Source organism: Loxodonta africana, chromosome 6 (assembly GCF_030014295.1).
Source record: "Loxodonta africana isolate mLoxAfr1 chromosome 6, mLoxAfr1.hap2, whole genome shotgun sequence".
Lineage (NCBI taxonomy): Eukaryota > Metazoa > Chordata > Mammalia > Proboscidea > Elephantidae > Loxodonta > Loxodonta africana.
In genome coordinates, this window is record NC_087347.1 from 56,437,842 (window position 1) to 56,452,284 (window position 14,443).

Genomic DNA, 14,443 nt, shown 5'->3' on the forward strand with positions numbered 1-14,443 from the left:
GGCCTGCTTATGTGAGGAATTAGGAATAACTCCACAGTATCTAGTGTGAGCTACTGAATGGATGAGGCCAATTAGGGAAGGAGCACTATAATTGGAGGGATGGAAATGAAAAGTTGTGTTTTGACCATGTTCTGTTTGAGAAGCTTATTAGTTATCCATGTGGTTATGTGAAGAGGGCAAATCTAAGAGTTTGATATTCAAGGGAAAAGGCATAACAGGACATGTCGATTTGGGAGTAATCAGCATATAGATGTTACCAAAGCTATAGGGGAGTCCCCATGTTTGGCTGCTAACTGAGAAGTTCAAGTCTGCTCAGAGGCACCTTGGAAGAAAGACTTGGTGATATACTTCCAAAAAATCAGCCATTAAAATCCCTGTGGAGCAGTCTGCTCTGACACACATGGGGTCACCATGAGTCGAAATCGACTCAACTTTTTTTTTGTTTTTTAAAAGCCATATAAGCTAAAGAAAATGTGTATGTAGGGAAGAGGAAGTAGCCTAAGATCAAGCCTAATCACAGCAGCATTTAGAGGTCAAGCCAAAGAAGTGGAACTAGCAAGGGAGACCGGGACAAGGCAGCCATGAGTTGGCGGGGACGGTGGGGTAGTGAATATATAGTGCCATGGAAGGTAAGAAAGCTTTTCAGGATAGAGGGTGTGATCACTTGGGCAGAATGTTGCTGAAGGTCTAAAGCAGGAAGGAGTGTAGAATGTTGGAGGAACAGAAAGAAGACCAGAGTTCCTGGAGTATAGTGAGTAGGTGGTGGGGTCCTTGAGTACATGACGGGGGTCTTGAAGACTTTGATAAAGGTGTTGGTTCTTGTCTAAAAGAAATAGGCAGCCGTTGAAGGGTTGGTAAGCAGTAAGATGCAAGAATTTGATCAATATTTGTATTTTAAAAAGATCAGTCTGGTTATTGTGTGGAGAAGCATTTGGAGAAGGGCCAGTTGGGAGGCTGTTGTAGTAGTAATGGTTTTAATTAAGGTGGTAGTGGTGGAAATGGATAGATTTGAGCTGTAATTAGAGGTAGAATCAAAAGGGTTGTCTTAGTCTCTTAGTGCTTACTATAACAGAAGTATGAAAGAGGGTGGCTTTACTAAACAGAAATTTATTTTCTCATGGTTTAGGGGGTTATTATTTCAAATTCAGGGTACCAACTCTAGGGGAAGGCTCTGTTGGCGCTGGGAGATCTTTGTCTCTTTCAGCTTCTGGTCTTCCTTTCTTTGTCAGTCTTCATATGGCATCTATCCATCTATCCCCTTTATCCTTCCTTCTGTGTCTAATCAGCTCATTTTGTATCTTAAAAGTGATTGGTTTAAAACACACCCTACACTGATATGGCCTCATTAACATAACAAAAACCCTCTTCCCAGGTGGGATTACCACATGTATAAACTGAAACCAAAAACCAAACCCACTGCCTTAGATTCCAACACATGCCCCATAGAGTTCCCAAGGCTATAAATCTGTATGGAAGCAGATTGCTACATCTTTCTCCCACTGAGTGGCTGGTGGGTTTGAATCACCAAACTTTTGGTTAGCAGCCGAGCACTTCAACCACTGTGCTATTTGGGCTGCGGTTACCACATGTATAGGGGTTAGAATTTATAACACATATTCAGTCAATAGCAAGGAACTAGTCACTGTGGGGGCTGGGGGTGGTAACGGAGAAGAAGGTGTCAAGGCTGGATATTGTGCCATTTGTCGAGGTGGTAGTACTGGAGGGAGACAAAGAGGAAGTAGGAGGAGGTCCTGAGTTCAACTTTAGACACACTTAGTTTGAGGTGCTAAGAGATATTTCTATTTCTATTAGCCGGCTGTTTATTTTAATTTTAGGAACTGTCAAGTTGAACTGCGAAGAGTTTGAGTGCTTGTGTTTTTATCTCAGCTTCATCAAATGAAGCAATCTTAGAATAAATATGTGGATTATGAACCTAGACAGTCATGATTGTTTAAACACCAAAAAAAAAGTAGTGTGCTGGCAATTATTTGCATATATACTGTTTTCACTTGTTACCAGTAGAGTAAGGGCATTAAAAAAATACTGATGGTTAAAAAAATAGTAAATGCCAATGACCTTAGTAGGTGTAGACTTCTTATTTAGTAGGACTAATTTTTATTGCATCAATCTTTAAATATCTTGAATATTAGATAATTGATTAAATTTGTAAAGTAATTTAAATGGGAAGAGTGAGTTTTCCTATAAAGTATCAGATTTTAGATCATGTATGTTTTTCCAGTGCTTATCATTTGGAAAGAAAAGATTTTTTAAAATTTCTTATTTCTTAGATTCTTAAAAAGTAATTAAAAAAAAAAAAAAAAAAACTAGTGCCATAAAATTCAGATAATGTTTACTGAGTACTTCTCATGTACAGAACATTGTGCCATCAAATACTTCACTGATTTCTATAGAAATGAGACATGAAGATTTTGAAAAATATTCAGTTAAGCATAATTTATTGCAAGTCTTTTGTGAAATTGGTTGCTTGTGTAGTACTGACTTTAATAATATTTTTAGTGTAGAATCAAGCCGCAGAGAGAAATGGCTATTGATCTAAAGTAAAGACAGGTATTGTATTCATCTCTTTCATTTGAGTCATTGTTATCCCTTTTTGTTATATTTAATTACAGGGCTATTCCCTGATGTGGGCGGAGGTTATTTCTTGCCACGGCTTCAAGGAAAACTTGGTTACTTCCTTGCGTTAACAGGATTCAGACTAAAAGGGAGAGATGTGCACAAAGCAGGAATTGCTACACACTTTGTAGACTCTGAAACGGTAATTATTTGAATGACTGAATTTTGTGTTGTTGAGACGATTAATACTGCACAGGGAGGCAGTATGAGGAGTGGCTGAGATCACAGGCTTTTGGTAGACGTGGGTGTGAATCCTGGATCTGTTGCTTATAGCTGCATGATCTTGGGGAAGGTGCTTAAGCTCTCTAATTGTCAGTTTCCTCTTATTTAAAATATATAAAATGGAAATAATACCTATATTCAGGTATTACTCAGGATTTAGGGTTGTTTGTCCAGCACATATTATGCACTCAATATTTTTTAATGAATAACTAGTATCTGTAAAAAAAAAAAAAGTAATGCCTATTTTTAAAAGTCTAATATATAAAAATCTAAATGTGTATTTAAAAGGTAGACTTTTTATGTTATAAAGACATCTTTGAAAGGTTCTCTTGGTTGTGAGTTCCCCTAGTGCATCTAAAACAATTGCAGTTGTAAAATATGATCTTGGAACTTTTCTAAAGCACATATGCTAATAAGGAGCACATGTTACTTATTTTTGTCTTTTTTTTTTTAACAGTGTGGCCATTTTTGTTAGCAAAGAATAGCATTGTGGCAAAGAATATGCAGAGAATTGCTTGGGTTTAAATCCTAGCTTGAATTTAGCATCTTTGGCCCCCAGTTTCCCCATCTCCAAAATGGGGATGGCAATATTACCCATTGTAGTTGGAACTCCTTGTGTTACCTGTAATAGCAAACTCAGTTCAAGGTGGTTTTGCTCTGTATTTCCCAGAAGGATGTCTGGAATTTATTCTGCTTCAACTGTTTTAGCTCACTCTGATTTACCAACTTGTATCACCCTTGGATCGTGTGGAGGGGAGTGGCAGAGATGGGTGGAATACACGACTGGTCTGTCCTAGGTCATGTGCTCTGTCCTAGGTGCTGTGGGGTGAAGTCAGCTTTCCAGGAAGCATTTGGGTACCCAATCCGAAGGGAGAGGTGTTTTGGGATAGGAATGTTATAAAACTTAAATTAAAAATTCATGTGGAGTACGTATTTATGTCAGCAGCCGACAAAACACTCAGATTTTTTTTCTTATTGTACTTTAGATGACGGTTTACAGAGCAAACTACCTTCTCGTTAAATAACTAGTACACATACTGTTTTGTGACATTGGTTGCCAACTCCATGACATATCAACAGTCTCCCCTTCTTAACCTTGGGTTCCCCATTACCAGCTTTCCTGTCCCCCCCTGCCTTCCTGTCCTTGCCCCTGGGCTGGTGTGCCCCTTTGGTCTCATTTTGTTTTATAGGCCTGCCCAATCTTTGGCTGAAGGGTGAACCTCAGGAGTGACTTCATTACTGAGCTGAAAGGGTGTTCGGGGGCCATACTCTCAGGATTTCTCCAGTCTCCGTCAGGCCAGCAAGTCTGGTCTTTCTTTTTGAGTTAGAATTTTGTTCTACATTTTTCTCCAGCTCTGTCTGGGACCCTCTATTGTGATCCCTGTCAGAGCAGTTGGTGGTGGTAGCCATGCACCATCTAGCTGTGCTGGACTCAGTTTGGTGGAGGCTGTGGTACTTGTGGTCCATTAGTCCTTTGGACTAATCTTTCCCTTGTAAACACTCAGATTTTAACTACTATTTTTAACGTATTTTTTATGTGTATTTTTCAAGGTTTCTAGATTTTTCATTGAGAATCTTTTACGGTGTGCTGTATGGCCCACTGAATCTACTGTACGCTTTGTAACATTCTTCTGTTTTGGGTATGGATGCCAGAGATTGTATTGACAGTTGGATTATCTTGTTAATCCCTAAGGACTATTAATAAATTTTGATGCTTTTTTCTCATTCTGTCTTGTCTGGTCTACCAGCCAACAGAGTAAGACAGCTGGGGAGCATAAAAATGTATTGTTTGGTTGCTGATACAATTTTCTTCAGAAATTTTACAAATTGTGAAAATTTTCATGTTGATAAGTCTTGGTCATATTTCCCACTGTTACAGATCCTATTAAATGTAAGAAGTATACTAAGTTGAAGGTTATCCATATATACTGTTGTGTGGGCCTTTCATCAAGTTTGCTGGAAGCTGCAGGTCTTTCTCCATGTTCTGGACATCCCCAGTCGTATTGAGTAGGCTGCTGTCTCATTCTTCCCTTGAGCTGTAATAGGTGTCAAACATGGGCGTTCCATTATCCACTTTGCAGGGACACTTATGATTATAGTGCAGTGTAGTTAAAGATAGGAGAAAGTGTGATTCACATCCTCTTTCCCTCTTTGTCAGCTTGTCCAATAATATCTGCATTGGGTGGACTGCCATTCACAGGGCCTGTAGAAGACACAGAAATGAGTAGTACACTTTGGGAATGGGGCTAGAAAACGAGAAAAACCAAACTTGTTGCCGTCGAGTCGAATGAATGAGGCTAGAGGTGGGTACAAAAGATAATAACTACTTACTCCTCTGACAGAGTAGGATATGAGAAGTGTAAAAAACAATGCAAAGAAAATACTCAAAGAATTCAAAGGAGGAAGAGCTTACATATAAGAAAGGACTGTACATTTTTTTCAAAGAGATTATAGTTTGCATTTGCTGTGTGGGGATACGTGTGCATATTTCCTTCACTGTCTAAGCTGAAGAGAGAACGTCATAATTTTAAGACAAGGATTGTAAAAAAAGAACATGAGATTTTTTTTAAATTGTTTTTTGTGTTTCTATAGGGTTTCAAACCTTTTTTCTTTTTCCTTCAGTTGGGCATGTTGGAGGAAGATTTGTTAGCCCTAAAATCTCCTTCCAGAGAAAATATTGCAGATGTCTTAGAAATTTACCATACAAAGGTAATCTTTTCAATATTCTTACCTCAGATTTTAATTCGTGGGAAAGGGGAAGTTATTGAAAAATTCGCATTTGGTTAATACTGTAGTTTGTGGATATAAATAAATGTACTGGGGATTTATTTAAAGCTTGGTGGGAGGATCAGGGCTTCACAATCATTAGGTTAGCCATTTAATAAGATGACTTTGTTACTGTGCAACTGCACATCCTACCTTATTGCCGATGACTTGCGGTGCATACAAAGCCTTATCATCAACCTTTGCAAGGGCTTTTCACAACGGTCTGGTATCTCTGTCAGGAGGTTCGAAGTGGACACTGTGGAGCTGCTGAGATGAAACTCTGATACGTATCTATGTATAATAATAAAGCCTTTTCTGGTGTTTTAATCCCTTCTTAAATTTTCTTGCAAGAGCCAAGAATATCAAAATACTGTATGACTTATGGTTAAACATGATGGATTAAATACATGCTTCTTCCTAAAATTATAATAAGGGGTGGGGGAAGCATAAATTCTCAAAGGCAAATGGAACAGAAGAGGAGACAGTGGCAATGATATAATGTCAACATTTTGGAAACTTGAAAGTAGAAGGATGAGGGGCACCTAATTTAGACCTGAGAACACTGAAATTTTATCCTTAAATGGAGGAAGTGAGAAGAAACAAGCCAATTCTTGCTATCGATCCTTGGAAAGGCACCAGGTCCGTCTGAAGACTGGGGTACGTAGTGGGGCTGGAAGACAGAAATAGTTCTGGTATATTTTTGTAAGGAGCAATTAGAAGCTTCAGTAGTTCTGTATAGCCAGGAGCAGCTATCCTTCCCTAACCTGGCAGAAGAGTAGAGACTTCTTAGAGAGACCAGATCAGCTAGGGCAGGGGTGGGTGAGGTGCTCTACTGAAAAGAGGCAGAATATACGAAATGGGAACACTTTTTCTGCTTGGCTTCCCAAGCCAAGTAAGACATTGAAAGAAAAAGAAGAAAACTGCGGATACTGATATTCAAGGCGCCTTAATGAAACAGACAGTTCCCTGTCTGATCATATTACAATGCATTGTACAATTGACAAGCCTGTAATTGCAACTGATACTGCACACAAACTTCCTGTGGTATTTTAGTGTTTCACACAGGAAAAGAAGCATCACCAGGCATTTGAGGAAAGCCTTTAACATAAAAAACAGATATCGGCCAAAACAAACAAAAAAGATACTTGAAGGAAACAGATAATACAGAGAGAAAAAAGGAAACTTAGAAAAAATAACCTTGTAATTATTTTCTTCAGCTAGGAGGGGAGTATTTCATCTGTGAAACAAAAACAGATCTAAGAAACTAGCAAAACTAGAAAAAATACACCAGATTAAAATAGATGGTTGAGGAAAACTCAAAGAAGAAGGGAAGGATAATGAGACAGAAAATGGAGAGAAAGGAAAATTAAAACCATCATCTAGAAGGTCCAGTATATAGTTATTAGAAATTCAGAAGGCAAGTAACAGAAGGCAGGAAATATTTAGAGAAATGATATAAGAAAATTACCCAAAACTGAAGAACATAAATGTACAGATTGACAGAGTCTATTGAGTACTTAGCACAGTGACTATGAATACAGAGCATATGAAGATTCTTTCAGTGATATGAGAATGTTGACAGCATTTTGATCAAATTGATTTGAAACAGAAAAGGTAACTAGGTAAAAGAATATATATTAAAAAAAAAAAGCTTCTTTGAGTTTAGAGTATTCAGATTAATAGTAATGTTTTGAAATTTATAGGGAGAAGTGAAAATCTTGCACTTGAGTACAAAATAACCAAATTTCTCAGAACAGGATGGGAGAAACAACATATAGTGGCATAGGTTAAAAACAAACAAAAAAGGATAGTTTTAATGGATTGCAGCCCAGTGTAAATTAGCAGCTTAATGGGACTACCCCAAAACTAACCCACAGTTGGTCCTGTTAATAAAAGTACTGTATGCAGACCAAACAAGTGTACGTGTATTGCTGATCTACTTTGCTATAATCCAGCTACACTTTCAGTTAAGGACTGTGTTCCACACTTTATGAATGACCTGGAACTTGTCCGTAAGAAGACTTGGATTGTGAGGGGACACAAAAGTATGCTGTATAAGGCACGCTTAAGGTGGAAGAGGGATTAAGTGGAACAATAAACATGAGATGGCTGATTTTTGGTTCAGAATTAAAAATAAACAAAACCGACTAATTAAAGTTGTTCAGGCACTTGCGAGTTTGATCCTGCAGTACTGCTTGCTTTCTCTGGAAGTCAGTGTTGCCATGTGTGTTAGGGATGTGGTAAGAGTTTGTATATAAGATGAAAATTTGGGCAAGTTGACCTCTCGGGTTCCTTAAAACCCTTAAATGTGTTGACACATTTTAGTGTGTGTGTGTGTGTGTGTGTGTGTGTGTATATATATAAATATATATAAATAAAAATACAAGGACAGTTTTTTGTCTTTAACATTTTGAGAGCTAGTCTGGAGTAAAAATGCTGTCTGAATTTTGAACATATGGTGGTAGTTATTTATAAAAGACTGTTAGGTATAATTTGAGTGAAATGCGATAATCTGTCACAAAGTGTGTCATTTATTATGATGAGATTTTAAAGAATTTGTAAAAGATTTGAGTTACTTCAAATTGATTGAAGATTTTTCTTTTCAACAGTCCAAGATCGATCAAGACAAGTCTTTCATACTGGAGGAACACATGGGTAAAATAAACAGGTGCTTAAAAAGAGATCTCAATTATATCTATTCCTTTGGAAGGACTATCTTAAATTGAATTTGCTAACATTACAGTTACATTGTGTTTGAACTTTATACAATAATTAATATACCAGATTTTGAGATTAGATAATGTAGTGCTTTTTATCTCCATTCACCTTTGAAAATACCTCCTTATCCAATCTTTTAGGGGGAAATAAATTAATTATATTTAAGTAATCTACCATGCTCATTCATTTTAGTGAAAACATTTTTTTAAAGTGGGGAAGAGAGGCTAGAAAATAATCATTGAATTAACCTACATTTTATCCTTGTAAAGTCATCTTCTGTGAAGATCTTACAAGTAGATCAGCAAAAGGTTTTTGTGCTGTGATTTGAGAGATTAACAGATTGATTTAAGGAAATGAGAGAAAGAGGAGAAACTCTTGGAAATAAGACAACCATCTGTTCCTTTTAAAGCATCATTTTTTCACAGTTGAGAGATCATTTATTTATATGTAAGTACAATAACTGCATGAAAGCAAAAGAAAATTTAGGTTTTATTTCGCATTGATGAAGGTAGGCTGCAAACACTTTCCCAGAGATGTAATGTTCTATTTTGTTAATCCTGTAAAATAGGTTGGAAAATTTTTCATTATGAGATGGCAGTGGGGCGTAGGGAGAAGCCTGTGTTCAGATTCATTGGCATCTTGTTGTCTTTAGGTACCGTGGAGTCAGTTCCAAGTCATTGTGACCCTGTGTACAACAGAATGAAACACTGCCCGGTCCTATGCTACCCTCACAATTGTTTCTATGTTCGAGCCCATTTTTGCAGCCACTGTTGTCACTTGGTATCTTAGAAGTAGGAAATTACTTGCACATTGGTAAAATCACCTGTTTCCTTTTTTATAGTTTGTTTTCAGCCAATACGATGGAACAGATTATTGAGAATTTACAACAGGATGGTTCACCTTTTGCTCTAGAGCAGTTAAAGGTAATGCATTCATCTTTTATACCCTGACTGAGCATGGTGCATTCTTGTGATTAGGAAGCCTTTCTGAGGGCTGCCATTCTCCGTGGTTGTGACATAGTCCACTGCATTGTTTTTCTGTGAACTCAGGTGAGCCTCAGAGAATAGTTCCACAAAACCTTGACCCAAACCCAAGTATCTTGTTTATATGTTAAGGGTAAAGCCAAGCTGTTTTTGGTCCTTTGAAAGTAATAGGAGGACTTTAGTAAGCATGTTTCATCTCCAGTAGTCTTCCTGTCCTGCAGGGAAAGATTTTAGGGACATTTTTATTATTAGAAGAGTTGAGTTACTGGAGAATAGTTATCCTGTAACATCCTGCAATCGTGACGTTAAAGCATGAGGCTTAAAAAATATGACCCTTTTAAAAATAGCAAGAGGCTCTGTCTACAGTCATAGTTGAGTACTCAGCAGTGTTTCTCAGTGTTAGGTAGACTTTGTTCTTTCTACAGCATAACTTAATTGATGACAGCAGTACATTTAATTAAGAAGAAAAGCCGTTTTGTATAAATGAGTTCACGTTGGTACTGACATTCTTGGACCTATCATGTTTATGAAACCGAGACTATTGCAGACTTCTGGACAAAGGGAAGAAAAGTATGTTTCTTTATACGTAAAAGGTGTTTTAGCTTGTCTTTATCTGATAGTGTTTTTCAGTTTTGTAGATATAGTAATAGCATTTCAGTTGTCAGAGATGTTACTGACAAAAAATTTTAATAAATTGTTGTCTGAAAAATGAAAACATTTTCCCACTGTTGTATTCTTAAGGGGAAAAATTCTAATTTGTCTGTTAGGATTTTATTCAGTATTAAAATTTTACAAATTTCATGTATGGGCATAAATTATTACAGGTAGAACAGCCCTATTTATTTCCCTAACTCACAAAAGTAAATTATTAACAACAATTTTGGAGAACGTTTTGTGTAAATTTAGATAATTATATTTCAAGGATTCTGACTTTAAGTTGGTTCTCTTCTCTCCAGAGCAATATAAAAACCACTATTATTATTATTAGCAGTTTCATTCGAAAATAGTCATGCAGCACTTTACCTCACAGGCTGTATGATATGATTTTTAAAGCATTGCAGATAAGCAGAAACCCTGGTGGCATAGTGGTTAAGTGCTATGGCTGCTAACCAAGAGGTTGGCAGTTTGAATCCACCAGGCACTCCATGGAAACTCTTGTCAGGCGGTTCTACTCTGTCCTGTAGGGTCGCTATGAGTCGGAATCGACTCGACGGCAGTGGGTTTGGTTTTTTGGTTTGGTGCAGATAAGCAATTAACCATATTATTTTAAAACCACTAGCCTTCCCCAAAAGTGAGGTGTAGGAACCAGATGATTTTTCAGTTTTCCTTCCATTCTTCTGGCCATATGATTATTCCTATTCAGGAAACAATTTTTCACAAGCCACCCACCACAGCTAGAATCACTTTATACACTCTTATTTGGGAGGACAGGTTTTCGTTTGTTCATTTGATGTACAGCTCTGATGAATGAACGTGGCTGAGAAATACTGGTTGAGGATAACATGATGTGGGGATCAAAAAATTCCCACTGAGCTTTCCTTGACAGCTTTTATACGGGGATCATTTTAAAAGTATGTCACCTAGAAACACGCACCAAAATACAGCTCTAGATGTTACTACATCATTGAAAGATTTGCAGATCAAATGTTTGAACAGATGTAAAGAATGATTAAGATTAAAGATTTAAAGAATGTTTTTAATATTCTTACAAGTCTGCTAGTGAGCCTTTGGGATTCCTCTTAACCCCTGTGGGCTCTTCAGGGATTCCTGTCTTCTTCTTTCAGGTTGCAAGAAGCTAGCCTTTGTCTCTTCTAAGTTGCCGCTATCTGCTATATTTTTTGGGGTTTCCATTCTCTTCAAGGTTGCCTGTAGGGAAGGACACAGTCTTTTCAACATACATCTAAACCAAAAACCAAACCTGTTGCTGTCAAGTCAGTTCCAATTCATAGTGACCTTGCAGGACACAGTAGAACTGCTCCATAGGGTTTCCAAGGAGTAGCTGGTAGATTCGAACTTCTGACCTTGATCATTAAATAAAAACATAAATTTTTTATTCCCCCTTTGAGGTATTTAAGTTTTATACTGCAGATCACGATAGGAAAGCATGTGGGGGTTGAGAAAAAAAAACATGGGGAAGTTTCTTTACAACCGATGGAATTTTCATAGTATATTATTTTTGTGGCTTCTCATGTGCCTTAGATTTTATCAGAAAGCCTCAATACTTTTTTTTTTTTTTCAATGCTTAAGGTTAAAATTCCTCAAACCTCCCTCTTCCTTTAGTCCCTTTGCTGGGGTACATTGTTCATGGTTCCAAACAATCCATGTAAGCTAATAAAAAAAAAAAAAAAAAAATGGGCTATTTAAATACCCTGAGTAGTAGGTGGGCAGCTTATATTAGGGAAATCTTAAGCCAAGACTCCAACTAAAGTGCTCTTCTGTTTGTATCTCCCTTTCCTGGTGATGAGGCTAGCAGGCTCACCAAAGTAAAGACAGTTCCTCAGGTCTTAAGCTGGTGAGAGAAGTATCTCTTCCAGAATTAGATGTGATCACTGAGAGAAGGTAAACAAGAGAGTCCTATGATTGCCTCAGCTCTTTGCCTGTAGGAATTTCGAGAATATTGATCTGCTGGGTAAAATTCCACAAGACCAGGGAAAGAATCACAGAAACGCAGTAGGCAGAACAATTAATGGAGCTCGTACAGGTCTGGGAAGGGCCATGTTCTCACGAGCCAGAAGATTCATGCCTTATTTGTTGTTAGGTGCCATCAAGTTGGTTCTGACTCAAAACTACCCTATGTACAACCAGACAAAACACTTCCCGGCCTTGCACCATTCTCCTATGTTGCTATGTTTGAGCCCATTTTTGCAGCCACAGTGTCACTCTATCTCACTGAGAGTCTTCCTTTTTTTCGCTGACCCTCTACTTTACCAAGCATGATGTCCTTCTCCAGGGACTGATCCCGCCTGATAACATGTCCAAATTATGTGAGACAAAGCCCTGCTATCCTTGTTTCTAAGGAACATTCTGGCTGTACTTTTTCCAAGACAGATTTGTTCATTATTCTGGCAGTCCATGGTATATTCGGTATTCTTTTCCAAGACCGTAATTCAAAGACATCAACTGTTCTTCAGTCTTCCTTATTCATTGTCTAGCTTTCACATGCATATGAGGCGATTGAAAACACTGAGGCTTGTGTCAGGTGCACCTTAGTCCTCAAAGTGACATCTTTGCTTTTTAACACTTTAAAGAGGTCTTTTGCAGCAGATTTGTACAATGCAATACATCATTCGATTTCTTGACTGCTGCTGCCTTGAACATTGATTGTGGGTCCATGTAAAATGAAATCCTTGACAACTTCAATCTCTTCTTTGCTTATTATGATGCTGCTTATTGGTCCAGTTGTGAGGATATTTTTTTCTTTGTGTTGAGAATGTAATCCATACTGAAGGCTCTATAATCTTCATCAGTAAGTGCTTCAAGTCCTCTTCATATTTAGCAAGCAAGGTTGTGCCATCTGCATATCACAGAATGTGAATGAGTCTTCCCCCAATCCTGATGCCGCGGTCTTCTTCATGTAGTACAAGTTCTCAAATTATTTGTTTTGCATACAGATCGAATATGTATGGTGAAAGGATACAACCCTGACACACACCTTTCCTGATTTTAAACCACATAGTATTCCCTTGTTCTGTTTGAACCCTTGTTCTGTTTGAACCCTTGGTCTGTGTACAGGTTCTGCATGAGCACAATTAGGTGTTCTGAATTCCCATTCTTTGCAGTGTTATCCACAGTTTGTTTTGATCCACACAATCAAATGCCTTTGCATAGTCAGTGAGACACAGGTAACCATCTTTTCTGTAATCCTCTGCTTTCAGCCAAGATCCATCTGACATCAGCAATGATATCCCTTAGTAAAGAAAAACAAAACCAAAACTGCTGCCATCAGTCGATTTTGATTCACAGTGCCCCTATAGGACAGAGTAGAACTGTCCTGTAGGGTTTCCAGGGAGCTCCTGATGGATTTGAACTGCCAAACTTTCGGTTAGCATCCATAGCCCTTAACCACTATACCACCAGGGTTTCCTATCCCTTAGTAAATAAATTAACACGAGACTAAATGCTGCTCTGAATTCCTAAGGTAATTCAGAGGGGAAGGGACAGTCTTTTCAACAAATGATTCTGGCACAATTGGATATCCATATACAGAACAGAAAAACTGATTCTTATGTTGTACCATATACAACTTGAAATGGATTATACACCTGAATACAATAGCTAAAGCTATACTACTTCTAAAGGAAAACAAATCTTTGTCAACTTTGGTTACCCAAGATTTCTCTGAACACAAAAAGCACTTTTATGAAGTCTTTTACAGCAGATTTTCACAATACAGTACGTCGTCTGATTTCTTGACTGCTGTCATGGATGTTGATTGTAGATCCATATAAAATGAAATCCTTGACAACTTCAATCTCTTTTCTGTTTATCAGTGAAAGAAAAAAAATTGGTCAGTTGATTTTCATTATAACCAAACACTTTTTCTTTTTGAAAGACCATGTCAGGTAAAAGAAGCCACAGATTGAGAGAAAATAATTGCAAAACATATATCTGATTAAGGATCTTAATCCACTATATATAAAGAACTCTTATAACTTAAAGACTACAAACAGTACAATAAAAAAAGTGGGAGAAGTATTACTTCACCAAAGAAGATATATGAATGGCCAATAAGCACATGAAAAGATGCTTAACGTCTGTGATCATTAGGAAAATGCAAATTAAAACCACAATGAGATGTCACTTCATCCATTAGAATGGGTAAAATTTTAAAAACTGACAATACCAAGTATTGGTAAGGATGTAGAGTACCTAGAGTTCTGTTATGAATTGAATTGTGTCCCCCCTAAAATGTGTATCAATTAGGCTGGGCCATGATTCCCAGTATTGTGTGGTTGTCCACCATTTTGTCATCTGGTGTGATTTTCCTGTTTTTTTAAGTCTTACCTTTATTATGTTAACGAGGCAGGATTAGAGGCAGTTATATTAAGGAGGAACGACTCAATCTACAAGATTAGATTGTATCTTGATTCAGCCTCATACCATCAAGAAATAAGAGCCGG

At 37.6% G+C, this 14,443-nt stretch overlaps 1 protein-coding gene across 4 annotated transcripts in view; it reads left to right on the plus strand.

Moving 5' to 3' along the window:
* Nucleotides 1–14,443, plus strand: part of HIBCH (3-hydroxyisobutyryl-CoA hydrolase) — a 94,053-nt gene that overhangs the window by 61,076 nt on the left and 18,534 nt on the right. For all 4 annotated transcript variants that reach the window (XR_010322268.1, XM_010602723.3, XM_010602719.3 and 1 more), the window contains exons 8-11: nucleotides 2,631–2,776; nucleotides 5,479–5,565; nucleotides 8,232–8,290; nucleotides 9,182–9,263. Coding sequence is in view for 3 of the 4 variants with exons in the window: in XM_010602723.3 (XP_010601025.1) it covers nucleotides 2,631–2,776; nucleotides 5,479–5,565; nucleotides 8,232–8,290; nucleotides 9,182–9,263 (374 nt within the window). In the remaining variant the exon portion in view is untranslated. The remainder of the gene's footprint in view (nucleotides 1–2,630; nucleotides 2,777–5,478; nucleotides 5,566–8,231; nucleotides 8,291–9,181; nucleotides 9,264–14,443) is intronic.